This window comes from Zonotrichia leucophrys, chromosome 13 (assembly GCF_028769735.1).
Source record: "Zonotrichia leucophrys gambelii isolate GWCS_2022_RI chromosome 13, RI_Zleu_2.0, whole genome shotgun sequence".
Lineage (NCBI taxonomy): Eukaryota > Metazoa > Chordata > Aves > Passeriformes > Passerellidae > Zonotrichia > Zonotrichia leucophrys.
The window spans coordinates 13,598,362-13,622,789 of NC_088183.1; the positions used below are offsets into that span (position 1 = coordinate 13,598,362).

The window sequence follows — 24,428 nt, forward strand, 5'->3', positions numbered from 1 at the left end:
AGAGCACTGCTGTAAAGCTGGGAATGCTTTGAGGGCACAGGGAGGAAGGGATGGCTTTGCAGGGGAGGCTCCTGTGGCTCCTCACACAGCAGGAATCCCCTGGGATGAGAGCCCCACATGGGCACTGGGATGACTGGTGAGGGAGGGGAGCAGAGGAGCTTCCACAGATGGATGTTTCACTGAGATGGCCTGGTTTATTAATGCCTCTTTCAGTACTTTATATTGATGTGAAAATAATTGTTACCATTATAACTAATAATACTTAATTCAGAAGAAAAAAAGGGTAGAAGTAAATAGAAATTACTCTTATTCTTCAGTTCTCATAATTAGCCTTGTAATTTGAAATATTTTCGGTCCAAATCTTTCAGCTGCAAAGATAATTTTATATCTATGTCTGTAATTTCTTTGTGCTTGCTCACGAGGATGTGATGCTAGGCTTTAAGGAATACTGTAATATCCTAGTGTTTCTTCTGTGTTTCAGGAGAAAGGATGATGGCCACCCTTGTGGTGATTATGAAATAGGTTTCTTTAGATCTTGTGGACTGTAGTATAAGACCAATGGTCCAAACCTGAGGTCATTTGTGCCAAGTTCAGTTTAAAGATTGAGGAATCCAAAAATTTAACATGAAAAGAATTGCTATGAACCTTGAAAGAACTCTTCAAAATATTTGCCTTGTCCTGGGGTTCAAGCTGTGTTTGTTACTTTGCCAGTCTGATTCCAGCACAGTCACTCAGGTGAGCCTGAGGACAGCAGTGAGAGCACAGGGGATGGAGCAGCAACGTGAGCTGATCCCAGTGTGCACCATGCAGAGCTTGAACTCAAAACTGTGGGGTAGCACAGCTGGGAAACATCTGCACCCAGTGCTCCAGCTCATTGCAGTGCAGAATGGACACGGTGCTCAGAGCCTGGGCACAGCCTGTGGCAGTCAGGGCAAAAAAGCCAAGAATAGGGCACTGAGGAGAGGGATTTAACAGTGGGAGAAAGCAATATTAATTTTTTAAGAAAGAAATTAAATATCTGATATGTCCTTAATACCACATTCACATTTTGTACCACGTTTGGGTGTCAAGATCAGCTGCAGAACTTCTGAACTGAATATATAAACTTGAAGTTTCTGAATGTGTTGAAGTTCCAAGCTACAACTGCTCTCTGCAATTGTCTGCCTATTTTCAATGATGTCTCAATATTTTGATATCTTTGTACATGATGCAAAATGTTCTGGAACAGAACAGTGAAACAAAATTTCCTTTCCTTTTGTTAATGTGATTTCCTAGGATATATTGGGCATGACAAACAACTACTTGGAGCAGTGAAACTAGTCCTCACTCTAATTTTGCTTTGTCTTTTGTGACTTTGTCTTACCATTTACTTGCAGCTACAGGTTCACATGCTAGAGCAGGTTCTATCTCTGAGACTGAAGGCTGGGGCAAGAACTGACTCCTTCATTCTCTCATTCCTGCAGGTGAAGGTTGCAGAAAGGTTGTGGGGACTTTGCAAATAATTGGAATCTGCATAGATGGATTCTGGGCCTGTCTAAAAATCAAAAGCACTTTAAAGAGTCAAGGAAAGCACAGTCAGAAGCATCTCCAAGGACTTTAAACACATTTGGGCCATGTACTTGGAGGATACCAAAAGCACTGGAAAAAGGTCATTTTTAGCAGGCTGCTGGAGTATCATTTTCATAACAAATGAAATATAGGCATGAATAGGAGGGAGAAAAGGGGGAAGGGAACACTACAAAAGCAGGATACATAATGATGATTCAGAAAATCGATCTGGATGTACTCCCACTCACGTACACATAAGCTCAGAGAAGTTTTTACTGATTGCAGATAATTGCATGTTTTCATGATCTTGTCGTTTGCATTTTTAACTTCTGGGTTGTGCAGAGTGAACAGGCAATGTGAGTGACTGCACAGGAATAGACAGGCATGTTTAGGGTCTTTATGAAGAAAAGTCTAGAATTATGTGATTTTAGTTCCTCTTTATTTAAGCTTATGTGTTGACTGATAAATTTCTCTGAGTTTTATTATTCTGTTCTATTACTTATAGAATTGAAGTAGCACTGTTAGTACTTTTTCTTTTTTTTCTTGTTAAGTGAGTAGTTGAGTGAAGAGATAGTGGAGAGCTTACATGTATGCCTTTTAAAATAGAAGTGTTTTGAAATGATGTTCATTAATTGATGTAGAAAGTTAAAACTGCATGGACCCATTGAAATGCAAAACACTGTTATCATAATCCTCACCACTGGAATAACAAATGGAGGCATTATTGCACTTCATCCCTTGGCACTATGCAACAACTACTCAGAACCTATGGCAAAAAAAGACACAAGGTTTTCTGATTAAGAAGAGAAACTTCTTGCAGCTGAGTTGATTCAGAACTCCTAAATGTTCCTGGATCTGCTGACTGATCCTGCTATAATTTCATGTACATACACATGCATAGACTCTGATTTTTTTGTGTTTATGTCTGTAGCGGTGCCTGTTAATCTTTACTAAGCATTAACCAGCAGTTTGATTGCTCTGTTCCTGGGGAATAAACAGTAGTGCAAGAAGAAGATTCATCAATTTAAAAGGCAAAGCTGGCTATTGACTGGCTAACTCCCACAAAAGCTGAGTAGAATTCAGGCAGACAGGCTGGGTGAGTGGGCTCACACCTCTTGCAGAGTACCTGGAATCTTTTGGACCACAGAGCCACCAGTCAGGAGGGTGATGGGTGCCCCTGGAGCTGCTCAGCTGCCATGTGCAAGCTCCCCTTCTAAATTTTATACCTTTCCAAGTTGGTGTTCTCCATCTCAAAATTCTTGAGCTGCTTGTGATCCCCAGTTCAGCAGTCTATATATTTTGTATAGATATATCTCTCTATATTTTCCACCTCTCTCACAGCTCAGCAGCCTCTGAGCACCTGGGACGGGGCAGGGCTGTGGGGACAATCCAGAGCTGGGAGCACGTGGTGAGAACCCCCAGAGAATGCTCCAGGGCTCAGCTCACAGTGGAATTAGGGAGAAGAGAAGTTGATAAAAGTGTTTCCAAGAGGATCTCAGCTTGCAGATGAAGAGCAGGTGTCCTGTGGAGAGGTGCCCACACAGAGCAATCACACAGTGCAGGTGTTCTGCCTCTGTGCCTTTGTGAGCAATGCCTGCTTGCTTTTGTTTCGTGAAATGACAGACCAAGGTGCCCAAAGGTTGGCACCTGCCTTTCTGTCCAGCACCCTGCCCAGCTGTCAGGCAGTGTTCAATTACTGTGCTTCACATGTCCAGCTGTGCCTTTGTTGGAGGGTGGCAGTGGTGACAAGCCAGCCTGGTGCTCTCAGCAGCCTGTGACACTGCTCTGCTCTCTGCAGTCCTTAGAGCACTTTGCCTGGGGTGTGGAGAACCCAACCTTAAGGAATCAGCAAGAGTTTTAAGGAGCTGGAGCTGCTCTGGGTGCTGCTGCAAGGGTCAGGAGGTGGCAGTGGGTACAAGTGTGGCAGCAGTCATACTGAGGTTTCATCCTGAATTACTCTTCAGTGTAGCAAATTCCTTTATTTACTATTACTCTTCCTTAGTTCTGTATCAGTATCTTCAGCAGGCTGAAAATCACTGAAATGGTATAATAAGAACTGTCCTCTGTTTCCACAGGCATTTATTTGGGTGTGGGGTGCACAAAACACAGGTGTGGAAAATGCCCAGTGGGTTATACAGATGTGTATTTGAAACATCTTTCCACTGAAAAAACTGTTTTACTGAGTTTAGTCTGTGGATTTGACATGATTGAGTCAATTTCTTGTAACTTGACCATTTAAATACAAATAGATAACACTTGTTAGGCTTTATTGATGGCTTTAGAGTTCCAGGGTAGAAACTTGTGTGCAGTTTTGCCACATCAGCCCTCAGCTGTGGAAATGTGGCTGGTGGTCCCATGTTTTCTGCAAAAAGCTGAGAGAACATACAAATAAATCTCATTTGGGGAAAAACTGAGACACGGGTAACCAAAGCTTGCACCAGTCTACCCCTCAGAGTTCATTTTTCCATAACAGGCATAAGAACAGCTCATGGTTTTCTTCAGGCTTGGTTTCTTTTTGTTTGGAAGTCAGAAATGTTCCATAAAACTTCACTGTCTGAATTTGGCAGCCACTTTGAGGGTTCCACTGACATAAAATGACTCATGGCTACTTTTTTGGAAGACTTTGAAAACTGCAGAAGGGTTTCTTTTTAATCACAATGAAAGCCAGTGTATTATGTTCTATAGCCCATTGTTTTCTGCTAAGAATAAATGTCCAATAAAATGATAGACAGATGTGATTTTACCACAGCTTGAAGATATTTTTAAGTCCTAGAACAACTAAATTGAGCTGTTACCATTCTCTTGACCTGTAGCTTTTCTATTTATTAATTACTATTAAAAACCCTATAAAATATAAAAAAGACAATTTAAGCATTACAATTCTCCCTATGTCTTTCTTTTCTTTTTTCCTACAGAATAAGTTTAGGACAGTATGAGGAGGGAAAAAAGCAATTTATGTTAGAAAATGTCTTTTTCTTTCTTTCTATTACAGTTTTTCATCGCAAAACCAATTTTTTTTTTCCTCCAGTCATTCTTGCAGTGTGCTGCCATGACAATCTGTCCGGAAAGGAGGGAGGGAAAAGCTGATTGTTCTCTCAAAGAATATGGAAGTTAATACAGTCTCTGTCAGACCACTATTCCCTGAACACCAGAGGTCCTTTTGACCTGTGGGAAAGCAGCACATGCTAGGGAGAGCTCTGAATTAATGAAGAAAGCAAAATAGAGCTTTTGCCATTAGTGCACAGGGCAGTGCTCAAATGTCCCCTGGAAAGCTCAACTTTCCCAGATGTCACCTTTGGAGTGACCCCACAGCATCAGGGCTGGAAACAGAGGGGGAGAATTCTGAATTCTGGAGTGTCCTGAGTCTGGAGAATCCCAAATTCTGCAGCCAGAGCCTGGGAGAGAAGAACAGAGCACAGACTGAGCTACAGAATAAACTCCTATTCTGTGGGCAGCACCCAAGCTCCTTCCACAGCTTTTCAAGCTCACTGAAATAACAGAATCATCATAGGCTGGCAACCATATTTTGTGAATTTTTCAGTGTGGAATTGTCTTATTGATCCACAGAAATAAGGGAGACTGGGCTGAGACTTAGCAAATTTATTCCCATGTTTTCAAAATGGAAAATTAGTCCCAGTCTAATTCAAATTGCTAATGTTTAATTGTGAGGTAGAAAATGTGTTTTTCATAATTTGTTTGATAGGTGAACAGGTAAGACAGAGAATACAATTTTTTAATTCTTATATGGAGTGTATTTGAAATTAAGTGAACTGGTACAAATCAGATCATTTCTTTTCATAAGCAGGCATTGTAAAATGCTCCCAGCCTTACCACTGTGAGGCTGTAATTAATGTTGATAAATGCTCATGTTCTCTCTGTGCAGCTTCAGCCCACAGACAATTGGTTGTACCAGAGCATGTCAAATCTCACATAAAAATATGGCTATAGATCATTGGCTTTAGGGATAGAGTTGAGACAAGTCAATTTATTTCCATTACTAGCTGAATCTAGATTTACAACTCTGGGGGTCCAAGTGTTTTGTCCATTGTGTTCCCAGTATTTCTGGGGTGCTTTGCTGGGATTTAGGGTTCATTTGCTAACCTGGCCCCCAGCTTTGGAATGCACTGCCAGTTTTCCAAAGTGTCCTGGGGGGCATTTAACACATCTTAGTTAAATGTCTTTTTTAACTTTTGAAGGCAGAACTTGTGTACTTTCAGGTGGTGAGATGTCTGATAGCTGCACTTTGTCAGGTGTCCTCGTATTGAGACAATGAACATTCAGCTTTTGAAATGCCTGGGTAGGACAAAATGTGACAAATTCAGGGTTTATCCAATGACATTCTGTCTTTTTTGCTTTGAGAATGACATCTTCTCCTTTTCACTCAGCTTTTTCTTCTTCTACCAAGTCCTGATTAGTTTTAACAATATCATAGAGATCCTGTTTGCATGGATAAGTGTTTTGGTTTTCTTTATATATTTTATGTATCTCAAAGTGGATCACGGTGGAGCTGCTTTTTTGTTCTACTTTTTTTGTCTTCTCACATGCAACAGGATATGATTGACATGTTCTATTAAAGCATATCTGGATATTCATTAATTCAATTTTAATGGGAGCAGAGTTTCATTATATATCTGAGTTTACTTTAACAATGCTTTATATTAAAATTTCTGTTGGTGCTGTAGCTGCCTTCTCAGCTAAAGAGGACATAAAATTCCTGGGTTTAAAGGCCTTTCAGATAAAGACAGTTCCAAGGACTGCAATTTCGAGGTTGGTTCTGAAAGATCTGCTTTGGGGCAGGGAAAGGGTGAGAACTGTCTGTTGTAGACCCTTCTGTCCAAACCTGAGAGGGCCATTCCTGCCCTGAGGATTCAGAGGAGGAGGAGTCCTGGGATGAGACAGAGGCAGAATTATCCTGGATGAGAGAGGAGCTTTCCTGCCTGCCTTTGTCTCACTGGGTCTCTCCCCCTTGCTCCTCATGCTCGGTGTCATTTCACTCCCTGGATCCAACCATGGAAGTGATCTTGTGTTCCCAGCCCTGGGGAGCAGCTGGAAAGGACCAAACCTGCATCTGCTGACCAATTAATCAGGTTCTGCCCAGACAGAAGGAGCAGAAGAGTCAATAGATCTGGTGTGGCACAACCAGCCCCACAACATCGTTTTCCCATCAGTTACTTTCAGACTTCTTTATTTCTTGCTTTCTTTTACCTGAAAGATGTTTTTTCATAATTTAAAAGGCTAAAGGGAATTCTTTTAGCATTTGCCTTTATTGCTTTTTTCATAGATCACCTATGGTGTGCAGAAAAGGATTCTAACCTCTACTATCCCTTACTGATAAAGAAAAAAAGAAGGCAGGCTTTATTTTTTAAAAAAACCCCAATGTTTCTATGAAGTAACTGGTTAGAATTCATCTGAGTTTGTGATTGCATATCGGAATTCTTCAAAGCACAAAGAAAGAGTTATGATAGTGAATAGATACTGCCACGGTTTTTGTGTATTTTCTACAACAAACTAGATTTTGGTCACTGTTGAAAGGGATGAACAAGGCCACTTGAAGTTTAAAAACCAATAACAAATGCAATGTCAAAGTGATTTTTTTTTTGTTCATTAATAGAGTTTATAATTGATTCATTAAAAAAGAAAAAACACAAAAACATATTTCCGGAGGTTTTCTCCAAATGGAAACATTTAATCAGAAATCTGGGGAGCCTAGCCAGCCTTCCTATTACTGTCTTATACCTGTATGCAAGTTCTGTGCAATCTCTTATGCTCCGGGTTTTATTTCGAAACAAATATTCCAAAAAAATGCCTTTAAAATCACTTTTGCTATTCTGTAGAATAGGTATACACTAATCTATGCTTGACAGTAGGCACATTCATGATGGTGGGCTGGAAAGCAGACTTGGGAAACACATTTCAGCCTCCAAATTCCAAATTGTTGTTGTCAGTGAGTGACATGGATTTTAAAGCTCTAACAGGTGGTTTGAGAGTGACATGCTGGATTGTATCTGAATAAAAATGTTCAACATATTTTACATTGGAAGTCAGACCTGGGTTATTTTAGGCTGTGATTTTGATTTTGGAGATTACTGAGTGTCTTCATTCTGTTTGATTCCAAGAAGCACTTGTTTTTCAGAGCTGTGAAGGGAGAGGGTATGGAGCAAGTCTTCAGAGCTCTCTGTCCTAAACCCAGTGACTTTCTGTAAGACCACAGCATTTATTCTGTGCTTCTGTTTTTATTGTTTACGGGGAACTGTTTGTAGTCAGTTCTTCCTAACTGTGAGACGTTAATGTAAAGAAATCAGTCTTCCAGTTTGCTTTCTCCATTTCCTCTGTCTGGAATATGTTGACAGCATTTTATGAGATTCATTTGACTGTATTCTATTATTTTCTCCCTAACCAATGTATGGGCAGCTGAAATCCTGGTTTTATCTGCTGAGTCCTGTGCTGTTGGTAATTGTCTTAGCTGTTCAAACCAAACCTGTGTACTGTTAAAGCACAAAATCATGGTTAATTCTAATTCTGGCAAGATCTTTTCCTACAGGACTATGGGTTTTGCTCATTATGTTCTCAGTGGTTTTGCCTGGGAGCTTTTGCCAAGAGTGTAAATGAGACTCAGTGTGGTTTTCTTAAGACATTTTTTGAGTGGTGGATTCCAGAGGGAACTTCCAGACATGGGTCATGCTGGTGTTTTAGCTGGTATGTGGTCAAGTGGCATCTAATTACAGAAAAGATTAAGAAAGATATCCTGACACTGTGTTTTAGTGCCAGTTGTTAGGATCTGGTAGCAAAAAAAGAGGAGAAATTTCATTTCTCTATTTCTTTTACAAAATCCTTTTTGGTTGAATTTACCAGGCTGTGACAGCTGGAATGGTGCAGGAGTAGGAGATGTTCTCTCTTAACTACAGGACTTGCCATTTTCAACTCTGTTCCATTTTATGTTTTTCAGGCATTTCTTGTTTAAGACATCTTCTGGAACTACTCCACTGTTCAGCAGTTCTTCCCCTGGTTACCCGCTGACCTCAGGAACAGTTTACACTCCACCTCCCAGGCTGTTACCTAGAAATACATTCTCCAGGAATGCATTCAAGCTGAAAAAACCCTCCAAGTACTGTAGCTGGAAATGTGCTGCTTTATCTGCAATTGCTGCTGCAGTCCTGCTTGCCATCTTGCTAGCATATTTCATAGGTAAGGCTGTGTTTCCTCTCTCCAATCACATGGCTGTGTCACAAAATGAGAGTTCAGCAGATGTGTGTTCGCAGTGAGCAAAGAATATTATTATTCCTTATACTGATTAATGAGGGAAAATCAAATGTTCCAGTCACGTTCACTGTTGTAAGAGCAGTGGAAGCAAGAAATTGATTCAGGATTCTCAACGTGCAGTGTTAACTTTAGGTGTCAGATATGCACATCTCATAAATGGTCCAAACAGAGGGATTTAATGACTTTTTGATGTAGTGCCATATGTTTAAAAAGTATTTAGAAAAAAAAAAAAAAGAGATAGGTGGTGAATTCATATAAGGAACAGAAGCCAGTGGCATTTGAATTCAAATATTACCGTCACATTCTGTCTTTAGATAAAAAAAACAAAATTATTTTGATTACTAGTTCTCAGTCTATATTGGTCTGTGTGCCTAAATCCTGATGGCGTTACATTTGAATCATAAGGTGATTCCATTTTGCATGCAATTCTTTTCCCTATTCCACTCATCCTTAGCATTTTTTAAGGAAAAATATAGAAACCCTGAATGTTGTGTTTATTTCCCATGATTCATATGTGAATAGTGACCACACTTGGTTCTAATCCTTTCTGTGGTTTTTTGAGATATTTGCAACTTGCTGCTGAGATTTTGTCTTTCTTAATTTAATTAATTTCATTAACTTCTGAATTCCTCACGCTCCCCTGGTCTCTCTCATTCTCTATTGTTGTAGAGGGCTTTTTTTAGGTATCTACACAAACTAACAGTGTATTTTGTACCTTTTAAAGTGCCTTTAACAATATGCTGATGACACTGAAGTGCTGCACACTCTTTAGGCTCTTTGAGTAAATGGCAAAATTATGGTAGCTTGACAATATTTTCTGTTAATACTTTCCAGACCTATTCTTTGTGGGATTTATTTCCTCTCTGAAACTATTCTCAGATATAGCACTCAAAAGATCTATATAAAGATGCGCTGAATTTTCTCTCTTTTTTCTTTTTTTTTTTTCCTGATCCTATATAACCTGACTCTTCAGGATCGACACCATTTTCTAAGAAAACCCCATTTTTCATACTAATGAGCTTCCATATATGATTAATTCATACAATAGTAGGAGAGAACTGGCTGCCTATCCCTGCTGTCTGTTTAGTCCAGACCTACATCCCAGCACACTGACTACTACAGATCTAACCATCTTTCTGTATTTCTCCTGTAGAAAGCTTCAGAAGAATAACAAGCTTAGTTTGGTGTCTAAATGAAAAGATTGGAAAGCACATAATTCATTGAAGTTGACAGTTATCATACAGCAGCTCCCTGTTAGAGTGATTATGCACATGGGAAATGATATACTGCAAGTTGAACATTTTAATCATGTGCATAACTTTGAAGTGATGGATTATGAAATGCGGTTTTTCCTTGGTATTTAGGTTGCTGTAATCTTAAGCAAAGCTTTGCAATGTGGTTATTGCTTTTTACGCTTTCATTTTTAAGACAAGAGAGAATGTAAGGCAATGTATTGACTCTTAATAATTGATGAATGATCTATCATTTCAAGGAACGACATAACTGATCCATTTTGACAGAAGTTTTTGAGGTCTTCTTTCCAGCTGAAAGAATGATGAGCACAATAGAGCTGGTAGTGAACACAACAAAGAAGGGTTTAGGAGAGAGTGTTAGCTCAAGGTTTAAATAATGAGAAGTTACCTGACAAGCTTCATGCCATACATTGGAAAGAATAAGTACATGTCACAACCAGAAAATAGCTGAAATTAATCCTATGAATAAACTTGATAGATCCACTTTGATCATAATTTAAAGTGATGGAAGAGAGAGAAAAGAAAAAACAAAAAAGCAGCGCTGTAGCCTTAGATGCATGAGAAGAAAAGAAAGGTAAAAGTGAAGGGCTTTTGGTAGGCCATTTATTAAATTAATTCCTTCACTCTCAGCAAAAAATCATACAATTCATTGCACATGACAAAGAGCAGGAGTAAGACCATCAGCTATAAACTAACCCTTGCTGTCCTCCAACAGTGTGACTTAGGGTGCTAAATCATCTCCTGATTTGAAAAAAAGGAAAGGCTTTGAAGGTTCTGCTATTGTATTTCTGCCTTACATGTCCACAAAGAAAATTTCTTGCTCTCTACCATAGCAGAGGTTCCATCACTGGGATTACATTAGCTAAAAGTAAGAGTTATGGAAAAATTCATCAAAATTTGCAGCCAGTGGTTTCTGCTCCTTAGGTCTGTCAGGGTATCTGTGGGAATGTGACTGTGTCAATGCTGGTCCAGACTCTTGCAGGACCAAATGCAAAAGGCAGTGATGGCAAATATGGGGTAAATTATATTCAAAGAGTACTTTGAAGTTCTTATACTCCTCAGGATTTCTAAATGAATTGTCTTATCATAAAAGAGATGGGAGAGTTGATATGAGTGGATCATTGAAAAAAATGATGTCCACAGGTTTAAACATGGGGCTTTGAGATAACAGAAGATTATGGCTGGCATGAAAAAAATTATAATAAGGGTAATTTAAAGGAGAAGTTTAAAAAAAAAGCCATAACTGATGGAAAAGAAAAATATTTTAAAAATTATTAGGCATTCCTATTGCCTTTCCTCCAAAACACAACTAAAAATACAATGAATGAAATGAAAAAGCAGTATGTTTAATGCTCTAAAAATAAATTCATAGTGCATAAATAACCTTTGCAACTTTTTTCCACACTACATAATTGATGTTAAATAAAGATATTACTGAGATTTTAAGTTAAACATTTGTCAAAATAATGGCAATATGCCTTGTTAGAAGGTAACTTGGGGTTTTATTTTCTTTTTTAAGTTGCATATAGATTGATGGTTTATATCATAATATGTCATCAAAGTCTGGCTATTTAGGTAGATTCTTCCTTTTTAGGCCAGTCAGTACCACTATTATCTGAAATTTTCTAAATCTCTCTCTGCAAATTACCCTGACTGATGTCTGGGAGAAAATTCTGCAGGGGTGCAGTGTGCTAGGGCACCCATTTGGGTTTTGTGTGCAGACATTTTCCCTCTCAGACAAACTGGTCTGTGTCTGAGTTCCTTGGCACTGGCAAGGTTTCTGCAGAAACTTTAACACAGATCAAATTCACCAGGTTGAAAATAAAGCAGGTGACTTTTGGTCTTCTTGCTAAAGGACTAGAGAGGGGAAAAGTGCAGATGGGGTGTGTGAAAGAGCACTTTAAGATGCTTCTATGACCAATTTTTGTACTGTTTTTAATAGCAGAGAATAGGAAAAAAGTCACTTCAATTAACTTTTCCATTACATGGCATGCACAGGGGTGGCTGCACATTTAAAGCCAGGTTTGTCACTGCTCCCTGTTTCCTCAATAGCCAGATGTGGACAAAATTCAGAGTATTATATGCTAGTATTGCACAGCCTTCTGGTAAACTCCAGCATGCAGGATGGAAATGAAATTGTCCCATTCCTCCCTGAGACTCCTGCACCATTTCACAGAGCCCAGGAGTTATTCCTATTATCCAGGGGTGACATATGAAGAATGTAGAAGCAGCCATTCAAATTAGGACATGCTGAAGATATTGGGCTGGTGGTAAAACCCAGTTACAAGAAAGTAATTTATAAAGTGTCAAAAGGAAAGCATATAGCACACATATTGTCTTTGTCAGAGTGTTCACTTCAGAGGTTAAGGGAGTGATGAAAGCATTTGTCATGTTAAATTAGTTTTTAGCTCTTTTGATTCATGCCAAAGTTGGAGGAGAAAAATATAAAAAAGAAGAAAGAAGGAGCGTAAAAAGAGTCACCTTGCATTTTTCACAAAGTAATTGCTGCCAAACATAAATACCACATTTTTGTAAGCCCCTATGCTGCTCTGATTTCTGCCAATCTATCTTTGAGCATCAAAGAACATCTGACCATCAACATGTCAGTACATTAAAAATATGGTAATTTAAATATTTAGACTTTCCTGAAGGGAAAAAAACCAAAACACTGGACTGTTATTTCCTGTGGAAATTAAAAGCTGTGATGGGTTTAAAGATGTTTCACTTGAAAATAGTGTCTTGATACTCACACTGAAACTTATAGATATTGATGCTATTTTTAACTGCTATCATATGCAAGAAGATGCAAAAAAAAAGTAAAGAAAAATTGCATAGACTATGAGAGCAGCAATCTTGCACCACACCTTTAGTGCCTATGTTGCACTTGAAAGTATTATTAGTCATTTATTCCTCACTGTTATTTGACCTTAAAGACACATGAGGTTTAAGATAAATTTCAGGTTTCTGCATGTCATGGTTTGAGCCTGGCACAGAGCCAGTGCCCCCATGAAAATGCCTCACCCTGGTGTCTGCTGTGAGATGTGACCAGGAATAAGCAAAACAGGCTCTAACTTAAACATAAAGAACACTTTATTACCTAAAACTACAGGAAAAATAGGGAAGACTATAAGAAAAAAGAAAAAAATTGAAAACCTTACAAAAAAAACCATTTTCCTCCTCCCCCACCACCTGACTTTCTCAATCCAATACATTCTCTCAAAACACCCGGTACGACACTTTAGTATACTCAAACATCAGTTCATGAAGAGGAAAGGAGTCTTTCTCGTTCCATAGGCTTCTCCTGGAAACACACTGAAACCTCGTGTGCTTCTCTGTTACTTCGGCACCGCCCGGAAGAAAAAAAGTCCTTCTGCCGCTTGTAACATCGTCCTTCCATGCCCAGTGCTCTCACCACTGACGGCATGGACCAGAGCTGCTTTTAGGGTTGTCTTTCAAGGATGCCTTGTCTCACTCCAAAAAGGCACAGTCTCTGCTTTTGGGACATCTGTCTCTCCCATATTTTTCCAACCCCCTGGGGCCGGGGGGGTCCTCACGAAGAACCTTCTTGGTTTTGTGGCACTGCCTCCCCCTAAATGCAGTCTGTGTCACAGGAACAACTGAGTCCATAGCCACGAGAAAAGTCCAGCCAAAAGGCCACTCCAAATCATCTCTCCCCATCCAATCATCTCCACATTCTCCGGGCCAGGTCCTTATCTTATCTCATCTCTTATCTCCCTTCTTATTCAGCTTCGAGGAGGATTAGCATTTTTGCAAGGCCCCAATCATGCAAGAAAGGGTTAAAAGTTTTCAGTCTCTGTCTGTCCTGGGACGAGATGATACTCCCACACGTGCTGCTGCTGCGGCCGGCCGGGCTCTCTCTCCTCTCCCCCTTCTCCTCCTGGCTGGCTGCCATCACATTCGGTGCCGCCGGCTCTCTCTCTCTCTCTCTCCTGGGGGGGGGGGGGGCTGGCTGCCCGATGTCTCGATGTCTCTTGGGGCTCCGCCACCCTTCCATCCTTGAAAGCCCCCTCAACCCCCACTCTTGTCCAGGCCCAGGCCTACCGCATGGCGGCCCCTCCCCGCCCAGCAGCAGCGGGCTGGGCGGGGGAAGAGATCTGACCTCTTCTCCCGACGATGTCCAAAAGAGAAAGTGCCAAGGGCAGTGCCCTGCTTTTAACCCCTGTGTATTCTCGGAGGTGTGTCCAAACCCCACTGGCCACACCGGACGCCAGTCTCAAACCCAAAACCTTCATTGGTTTGACCACAGCTTCCAGAATTCCCACTCCTTCCTGGTCAAACCATGACACTGCATAAACTTGAAATAATATATTCACTTCAGGGCCACAGAAAGGACTGAATTGCCAAAGGATCTGGCAGTTAATTAAGCAAATGAAAATGTCCTTCTTTTAGAATTTGAAATAAGAACCTGAAAAATAGTTATTCACAGACTGTAAGATATAGGGAAATAAATGGTTAATTTATGTAGTTTTTCCACTTGTACCAAAGAAGTTTTCCTTTGTTTGTGTAAGAGTCAGACAAAAAAAAAATCTATTAGGATTTCTGACTTGGAAGTAGAAGTCTCATCTTTGCATCAAATATCTGTACATGGTACAGTTTGCATAAAATTTTATCCTTCAGATGTTGATATCAACTTATTTTCTTCTCTCAAATGAGTCAGTTTGTAAGAGCTTGGATGAAGTCTGTTGTTCATTCATGTTTGTAAGTTCTTCCACACCTAATTCAGGTTGTCTTTTTGACTCTGATTCCATAGATGAGGATTCATCAAAATAGGTTGCTTAAGTGCCTGTCTAATGCACCCGTTTTTTATTTTCTCTCTCTCTGAGTTGAACTTTACAAACAGGAGCTTCCATTTCATTTGATTTCTTATCTTGCGTTTGTTTATTGCTTGTGCAGTCAGAAAACCACAGCCTTTGTCTTGTCCAGACTTCGCTGAAATCAAATTTGCTAGACATTTTGGAAAGCCAGACTGAAAAAGGGAGAATCATGCAAGGCTGGAACCTCTGAGAGGCAGAGGGCATCTGGCTGCCAATCACTGCAATCAGATTCACTTGAAATCAATGTAAACCAAGGGAATGCTGCATCTTGCAAGATTAGCTGATGACAGAAGGTTCTGTTCTTAAATTTGCATTGAAAATAGGTGTCAGTTAGGGGCAATAATTAAATTTTAGAATATGCCTGTCATATTTTAAATGTCACACATTCAGTGATTCTTATTGACTGCTATCAGTCAATCTGAGTGAGAAAAGCGTGGTAGAGCTCAATGAGCTTGTCTGATGCTACCTCTGAGGAGTTTTAGGAAAAACAATCTGGCTTCATTCCATAAAAAAACAGGTGCTAGGATTGGGAGTTTTGGTGCCTGTGTCCAGAAAATTCAGATGTGGCTTTTTAGCCTAGTAAGTATCCCTTCCCTGTTCCACAGCCCAAAGGTGTGAGATTCATTATGTTACCAGGACAGTTCTCCTGGAGACAAGCTGCTCCAGCTGCACTTTGTGCTTAATGCCACAAAGAACAGGAGCACTGACATGAAATTCCTTGGTTATGGTTTTCCTGGGCTTTTCCTGAGTCAAACGCCAAAGCTTGATCTGCAGATCTGTTCCAGGAAAAGCCAATGTAGTACTGATTTGCCTAGCAGAGATTTTTGGGCGAAGGAGAGGAGGAGGATTTCAGTGTGGAGGGGCAGGCTCACAGCCTGGGCAGTTGTGTCTGTGGTACCTTTTCATACCATGAAATTCAGCAATTCAAACTGGAGTGAGCCCAATGTTCCCATGACTCCCAAAGTGCTGTCATGTGCTCAGCTTAGTGTGGGAATCTACAAAATCAGAGGGTTTGGGGAAAGCTGCAAAAGGCAGGCCCCAGAGGCAGTAGAACTGTGATTAGAGCTGAGCAGCAGCCATGAGATAGGTCAGCAGAAAAATTATTGAAAAAGTAGAAAAGCAAAGACAAATAGAACAATGGTCTGTGTATTAACATTTGTCTAGAATAACTCCCTAAGCTACAGAAAAGTTTATCTAGCAAGATATTAGGAAGTTTGAAGATAATTAATAGAGCTCTGTGCATTGTGTTTTAAGGCTTACAAGCAGGTATTGTATTTGAAATAAGCAAGCATTGTTTAACCAAAGGTACATGTGCTTATACTGGTTGGATAGAACTGCTGTCAATATGCTTTTGCTTTGTGTGATTAGTCAAAAAACTTGTAAGTAAATTTTAACATAAGTTCTTGGTCTGCTGCCTGGGATGTGAGCTGGTGGCATCTTCCCATTGTCATAACCATGTAATGAGAGTGATGCTGGACAATAAAACAGCTCAAGGCACGTTCCACAGCAGCCCCGTCCCGTTTGTGATTTGTACATACACCCCTGGCCAGTGATACTCAGCTCTTGCAGTCGAAAACCTTTCTTGCTCAGCTACCAGGCTGAGCACACTCTGAAGCCCTGGCAGGAGACAGGGACAGAGAGGATCACAGAATGTTTTCTTCCATGTGTCACTGGAGTTGTGCTTTCAGGGCACGTTTTGGGTTGTTAATGCAAATTGCACAGCGCAATCTAGGATGGGTCTGAGGAAATGTTTTTCACACATGCTGGTAGTGCTCCCCAGGAGCTGTTAAAATATATTGCTTTCAACTTGAGTAAAGAAACACAACTGCCTGGCCAGAGCTCGCTGTCCTGGCTGTGCCTGCACTGCTCAAAACATCTGCTTGGCCAAGGTTAGTGCCAAGGAAATGAGCACTGTGATGTGACAGGACAGAAATGGCCAACCCAGATATTACAGAGTGATGCTGTTTACAATTAGTCATTTATTAGTAGTAATTTATTATATATATAACAGAATTATTTATATAACAGAAATTTTGAGTTTTTTAATCATAGCTGCAAGAATGGCTTCCTCAGAGGTGCTTTCTCTTTTGTCTCTCAGCTGTGAAGTACAGGTTGTACTTCACGTGCCCTTGCCATCCTCCCATGCACAAACTAGAAAATATGCTAGATTTCATGATGGCTGTGTGACAGAGCCTATTCTCACTTTCATCAGTGCAAATACCTAATATTATGAATGTTTTAGTGGCCTAGGATTTAATCCCAGAACACAGCTTTGTCAGGGCAAAGAGATAGCAGAGATAAATAGATGCAGAATGAGACTTGCAGGAAGCCAGGGGGGGAAATGATGAAAAAACGTTGAGATATTTTAGTGAGACATGCTTTATAACCCAGCCCAGCAAACTGAGCTGAGGCCATTTTTCAGGGAAAGGGTAAGCATAAGGGATATTGAAGATTAAATAATGCCAAGTCAGAGATACCTATCAAATAAAGCTGTGGTCATTCTCTCTGAAAAGTCAATGTTCAATACCAGGGTAAAATGTCTCATTTCTTCCTGGGGAGGCATTGCTCTCTTAGCAGTTATTTAGATTGAGATCACCAGTTGATCATTTATAGATTCATTTATATTGATTATTTGTTGCTGTGTTTCTTTGTTGACTCACTGTGTTGTTTTGCACTCAGTGTGCTTATGGATTTTATTTATTTAAGTATAGCAGTACATATTTGCCTTTAGGAATAGAATTATTGCTCTGTGGGCTCATGGAGTCTTGAAAGATTAGACATGGATTTTGTAAGTGTGGCTAATGTAGCTCTTAAAGCAGCATTATGAATGTCATGGAAAAAAACCCTACAAATAAGAAAATACTTAAGTGTACTACAGAGACAAGAGAATATTCAAAGAATATTCAAGGAACTTGAAGGAAGATAAAATAAAAAATTGGAATTAAATTCAGTTTGTGAAAATAATAAGACATGGTAACAGAGTAGGGAACTTACAGAGCAAATAAGTTGAACAAATTAAAAGAGAAATGAAATATCACAGAAAAATTTACTCATCGTATAATATAATGGGATGAATTGAGCTCAGTGATTTTAAAAGCTGTTTAAGAAACAGTTTTCAGGTTTATTTCGGCTTTTGCTTATTAGGGGTTTAATTTTATGTAGTGTTGCATCAGCCTTTGACCTGCCTTCTCATGTCACTGCTCAGATCCCAGCCATCATATATATTCTGTATGTCCAGTAATAAAGTCATTGACTTGCCAAGGTCAGACAGTTTGAACAGCTAATACACCAAATTTGTGTGATGCTGTGCCTTGTTATTAATTCCTTACAAGATAGCCTTGTAGCTATAAACAGGAAAAATGACATCCTCTGTGACAACCTGTCTGACCCCCAGGACGAATTCTGCACTCCAGATTTGGGTTTGCAAGGTTATAGGATAATTTGTGTTGGAAGGCACCTCTGGATGTCTCTTCTGCTCCAAATGGGTCATCTCTTATGTCCACTCTGCTCCTGCAGAGCCCCAAGGACAGAGATTGTGTGTGGCTTTATCTTATTCATGACCTGGAGGTCCAACAGGCTGCTTTGAATGGGTAGAGGCAGGCCAAAAATTATTTTATATAATTATTTTATTTATTAGAGCAATGTGCATAGGAAGGAGAGGCTCCCTTTTGGACTGGTGCATGTATATTTATAGTCAGCAAACTCTCTGAATTTCTCATAATCATTTCTGACATCAGAAGCTTGGATTACAGTGTCAAAGTGAAGAATGTAGTTGGTTAGAAAAATCATGTTTTGACTTGTATGTTGAGCAGATTTGATAATGAGAGAATCAGTATTGAACCCCACTGTGTGATTATAAAACACTCTTAATGTCTTTATCTTGGCTATTACTAAATAATTACTAGGAAAGCCAAGCATTGTATTAATGCAGTTCCTGAATGAAAAAGGAATTTCATTCTCTAATGTTGATCTTACAGAACCTTACCTAATACTGTAAATATGCTCTAGGTTTAGTTTGTTTTCTTCTCTGGGGTGTCCAGATTTATCCCTCTGTGTCATATTTAATTTTTAAAATGTACAATACATAATGCATAACAGTGCTGCAGTTAATTGAATTTCAAGCTTTATTTTAATTTGCTGGTTGGTTGATCAGCTGATTTCCTCCAACATTTTTCTTACTAAACACTTTCTGAGAAAAGCACAGAACAGAAAATGTTTCCACATGCTGCTGCCAGTGTGGCAGAGCAGGTTCCCCACGTGCTGGATAACAAGGTGTGTCTGTGTCTGCGGCTCCTCACCTGCCTTGCAGGAGCCAGCCTGGAGCAGACAGGGCTCTTGGAAAGGTCAGACAGCCTGCTCCATAGATGCTGCTCATCCCTGCATGTTCACAGCTGTTTTGTTTCAATTTGGGTGTAGTGCACTATCCCTGCCGCTCTCTTTTGTATTTTCTGTATATTTGCATCTTCTTCTTTCAATTCACTCATTTCTCCTGCAAGAGGCTTCCACATTCTGCGAGGTGCAGGTGGCTGCAGGTCTCTAATGCAAGGAGCAATGAGCTGGGGGTGCAGAGGGTGAGCAATGAGCTGGGGGTGCAGGATGGGGCTGCTCAGAGAGCCCCATCCATGCTGGCTGCAGCAGAATTCCAGGGATCCACTGCTGCTGCTCAGGATCCCAACTTCACATAAAAAACTGACTTATATGCAATTGTACTCACAGCACCTCCAAAACCATCAAGAGATTTCATTTCTCAACTGGGATCTTTTCTGCTACAAGTTGCCTCCTAAATATGGAACCATGAAACTCATCTGTAATTACAGGTGAGCTAGTTCAATCCAAGGAAGGTGGGTTGTCAACAACCTCAGGTTTTGCTCCTGACAGTTGGAATTGGAGTTGTAAGGGTAATATTTTCTTTTGCAGAAGGAAGAGACTCCTTCTGTCACTAGAGGATTTCTGTGTTCAGTTATTAAAAGCTTTAAAAGAGAGGTAAATAGTGCTTGATATGCTGAGAAAATTAATGAATGCTGGGAAAATGTCAGGAGTACACAGCGACTATCCCAAGGTAATATAGGAGTAGATATGAACTTGTGACATTTTTGCTGGTCTCTGGAAAATGCAAAAGAACCTTAGACTGAAAGAGAAGTGAAGCAATTTCACAGCAGGCACACTAAAATTTCCAGAGCTGGGAAATGGAGCACCAAAGCCCCATGTGTACCTCATGGTGATGGGTTACTGTGCCTTTAGCATCCAAGCCTTTTCCAAGGAGAGACCTGTGCATGTTGGTAAGAATGTGGTGCTGAGATGGGACCTGAAAATAGAGAATCCTGTTAAAACTGGCCACAAGGTAGCAGGGGGCAGCAAGAGAAAAGAGATGCAATTTAGGTTCATCTGATTTATTGAGCCAAAAATTTATTTTACCTGTTGTTTCTTTCTTCATGCGTATCCCCCTTTTGCATCATGAGAATCTATTAATCACTGAAATGCAAAACTCCAACCACATGAGAAAAGAGAGACCATAATGGAGTCTGCTCATTAAGAAAAGCTCAGGGATCTGATTAGTCTTACTCTTGCAGGGGGAGTTTGACTTTTTTTAAAAAACATTTTCATGTAGCTTTAACTGTTAGCATGTTGTCTTCATGGCCAGAATCTGAACCTTAAAAGTATCAAACTTCTTATGCAAGTGTTTAGGGATTTGGTGCTTGGCTCATGAACAGCATTAGTCTTCTCCAACCAGCAGAATTTTTCTGCACCTCTCGAGGCTTCTTGAAAATCCTAAAACAAATAATAGAAAAATAGTGATTTAAAACCTAATTTCTAATACAAACCAGCTTTGGCTGTCTAGATGAAGAATAAGCTTCAATAAATGGGAGACAGACGCAGCCTCTTCAGTATGAAGAGTAGCGAGGATGCAGAAATAGAAATAGGTTTTTCATTACTTGAGGGATTATGCTTGGGCCAGAAATGCCAAATATTCTGTGGACCACAGCTGCACTTCCAGTCTGCTCTTGTATTAGGTGGTAATAGTAAAACAATGATGTGGTGCTAGAGACAGCTATTTGTTCTCAGAAATACAGAAAACTTGTTTTCCCTTTCTTTGCTTGGATTGCCACCTTGTCCTCCATGGCATGTCCTAAACTTGTGTCCTATTGCAGTAAATGGGCTACAAATTAAAATGTACATTCTCCTTGAGCAGCACCTGAGGATGCTCCTCCAGCTGCCAATGTGCTCCCTTAGCCAATCTTTCCTTCTGTCCTTGTGACACTCCTTAGTCAATTCAGGGGCTCTTTATTTCCTTGCACAACTGGGTCAGGGCAATTGCCTGAGCAGCAATGTGCCATCCATTACACCTGCAGCAAGGAAGGGAAGGGGCTGCTGTCCTGGGAGCAGGGAATTCAGAGATGTTCAGGAAAGCAGCAGGATCCATCCTGCTCCTCCACTGTTTTTCTGTCACTTGATCAGCACTGCTCACTTTCATATTAACAGAGAGACTGGAAATAGTTTTGTTTTCAGGATGTAGCTCGGTGGAGGGTTTCACTCAGTCTCATCTGAGAATATTTGTAAAGGGGAATTACTTAAATTAAAAAGCTGTGGTTTTCATCTCTTTAGATTTTTTCTCTTAGATATCTGACAGAATGAGCTTTATCTTTTGCTGTAGGCCAAATAAAGGTTTAACAACGTTTAACACCGTTCTCTTTATCTTTAGATTTTTTTTCCCTGTCAAAAATCTATGCATTTCCTGTCTAAAAAACCACCATGAAAGTGGTCTGCTTAACTCCATTTCCCCATGCTATGAAGCATTGTTTTAATATGTTGTTTGACTTTTTACACTGAGCAGTCATAAATCATTCATCTTTTCTCCCATATTTACCATTAGAACACTGTAAACAGCTAGAACAGAAAAAGGCTTTTAAACACAATTTGCTTAACGTTGCTTTGGCACTCCTGGAGTACCAAATATACAGCAGGTACCTTAACAGCAGGAGTTTTCTCTGCTTTGCCTGTCTGTGTATTTCAGTGTAAAGATTCCTGTTGGTTTGAGAAGCCAATATTCAGTACAGAATTCACTGTTTCAATGAATTTTGAATTCCTGGAATTTGGAATTTCAATGAATTTGGAATACCATTTCAGCTCAGGTCTGAAGGGAGGAGAGCTTTGAGTAGCTGCTGTTAGCGGGGTGCTGGAGTTTGGAGGTGAGGAGTTCAGTGCAGGGCAGCTGAGGGGTTCAGGACACCAGGCAGTGCAGGCTGCCAGAACAATCCATGCATCCCTAGGTTCATTCTGGAACTCTTTCTCCAGGGCCCCAGTGTCACAGGAGATGCATGAATTGGTTGTGGATTGTGCTGCAAATCCTGCTCTGGCAGCTCTGCTGCTGGGACCTTGGATTTCCAGTTTGCCCAGTGGGTGCCTTTGCCTGGGACCAGTGTGGATCCCTGATGATGAATGGTTTCCCAGGGATGGGGCAGCACAAAGCCTTGTGTTGCTTTCAAAAATCCACTTTATTTGTTACCTTTTGAGTATGGAGCCTTATTCTGAGCACAGATCTTTGCTCTTCCTAATAAAAAAAATCCAAACTAAAGCTCAGGGCCCAAAGCTTAGGAATTCTCTCAACAATTCTCTTAACATATTTCCATTTTTCAGCTGTAAGCTATCCTTTACATACTTTCAGCAGATTTTGTTTTAAATGCTCTCCATTAAGAGTTTCTGCTGAGTGCTACAACTTGCATACTCTGACAATCCCAGAGCAGTTTGCAGAAGAGGTAATGGCTGCATGTACTGCACACCTTGCTTTTTCCTGAGTGTAGTGGTGACTCTGGAATCGTCAATATTTTTTATAGCTGTAAAAAGCAGTTTCCTTAGCTCAGTGTTCAGGGATTTGGCACGTGGGTAAATTACTGAACACAATAGGTCACCAGTAAGCATCTGTGTGAATGCTGTTAGCCAAAATTTGTGATTTCTTTTTTTATTCAGATTTATTGTGTGACCCCAAATCTTTCTGTTTTCAGAGACAAAAGATTTTTATAATTTCTTGCAAGGCAAAACAGGCCTCAGGCACCCAATGTTAAGATTTGGGGGTTTGGAGGTAGCAGAAATTCAGTCTTTCACTTGGCTTAGTAACATTGCTGATGAAAATCTCGTGATGCAAGAGTAACTCATCAGAGGGCAGGAGAATGGCTGTGAAGGCAGTTTGGCTCTTTGCAGCTCTCGCTCCTCAGCTGCTCTCAGTTCCAGTGCTCAGGCACAGGGCACTGGTAGCAAAGGGGAAGGTTTGCCATTGTGTGGAAGGGAACGGTGAAGCTTTGTTTCTTTTGGCTAGAAATTTAAAACCAGTCATGTCCTTTCTTGGCTGAAGGAAAACACCAGTCCTGGATGGTTCCCCCTCCCTTGGAGGGTCTGTAAGACTGTGGGGCTTCTTCCCAGCCCCTCTGCTGGGGTGTCCTTTGTTAGATGTGATTTATGCCAATGTGCAGTGTGCGCTCAGTCTTTAGCAAGTCACTAAATTTAGTGATTTATAAATGCCAGCTCTGGGCTGGGGAGGCCTCTGAAACCCCATGAGTGTCACCTCCATGAAAATATCCCCTCTGTCAACTCAAGAACTGGGAATCCTGCAGTCATTAATCCCTGGTTTTCAGCTGTATAAATGCCCCACGTGCCATTTACGAATGGAGACGTTATTGCTGAGCATGAAATGCCATTTCAGTTTGAACTCTGTGACTGGTCTGCTAAGATAAAGATAATGTTATTCTATGGTAGTTTTACCTTTCAAAGCTTTTTCTAAATATAAGCAGTTTTTTCCCTAAAGCCTTTTTGTGGAAGTCAAAGGTCTGGATTGAAATGGCAAGATCATAATAGAGTTTGGGCTGCAGATTATGAAAAGGCCAAATTGGTAGTAGACAGAATTATATTTTACATGTCTCTAGCTTGCTCATTGTGTTTTTGTACAAATACATACAAATTTCTGTATAGATTTTACTGATTTATTTCCTCTGCTTTTTGTTGTGTGCTACTAGATGCTCTTAAGTCATATCCACATAGTACTTTGTGATGTATATATACTTTACTAAAAGTAAATAATATTATAATGAGCTGACAGAAATTTTGAGCATATTTCCCCTACTTTTTAGCTTGCTTATTTGATATATTTCTTCAGAGTTTTAGCCCAGGCCCATTCTTGAAAATTGTCCATGTGTATTGTTCTGAAGTTTGTTAGAAATGCACATATCAGTAAAGTCAGAAATGGGAAAAATTATAGTTTGTCTGAACTTTTCTGCAGCAGGGGAGAAGTTTACAAAATTAGCTGTGACAGTAACTGGAAATAGTTTTATTTTCTTTTGTGAAATTTGCAGTATCTTGAAGTACTCAGTATTTTTGAGGAATCTAGTACCTATTGCAACCAATACTCGTAATAATAAAATTGGACTCTTTTATGAGGAGAGTGTTCCTCAGACCCTTTGCTACTGCAGGCTCAGAGCAGTGCTTTGGGTAAGTTGAAGTGTGGCTTGGGGTCACTGAACACTAAATCCAGACTGTCCCAACA

At 40.2% G+C, this 24,428-nt stretch overlaps 1 protein-coding gene across 6 annotated transcripts in view; it reads left to right on the forward strand.

Annotated features, from left to right (window-relative positions):
• TENM2 (teneurin transmembrane protein 2) overlaps positions 1 to 24,428 on the forward strand; it is a 675,237-nt gene that overhangs the window by 501,674 nt on the left and 149,135 nt on the right. For all 6 annotated transcript variants that reach the window (XM_064724588.1, XM_064724589.1, XM_064724590.1 and 3 more), the window contains one exon: positions 8,495 to 8,733. In XM_064724588.1, coding sequence (XP_064580658.1) covers positions 8,495 to 8,733 — 239 coding nt within the window. The remainder of the gene's footprint in view (positions 1 to 8,494; positions 8,734 to 24,428) is intronic.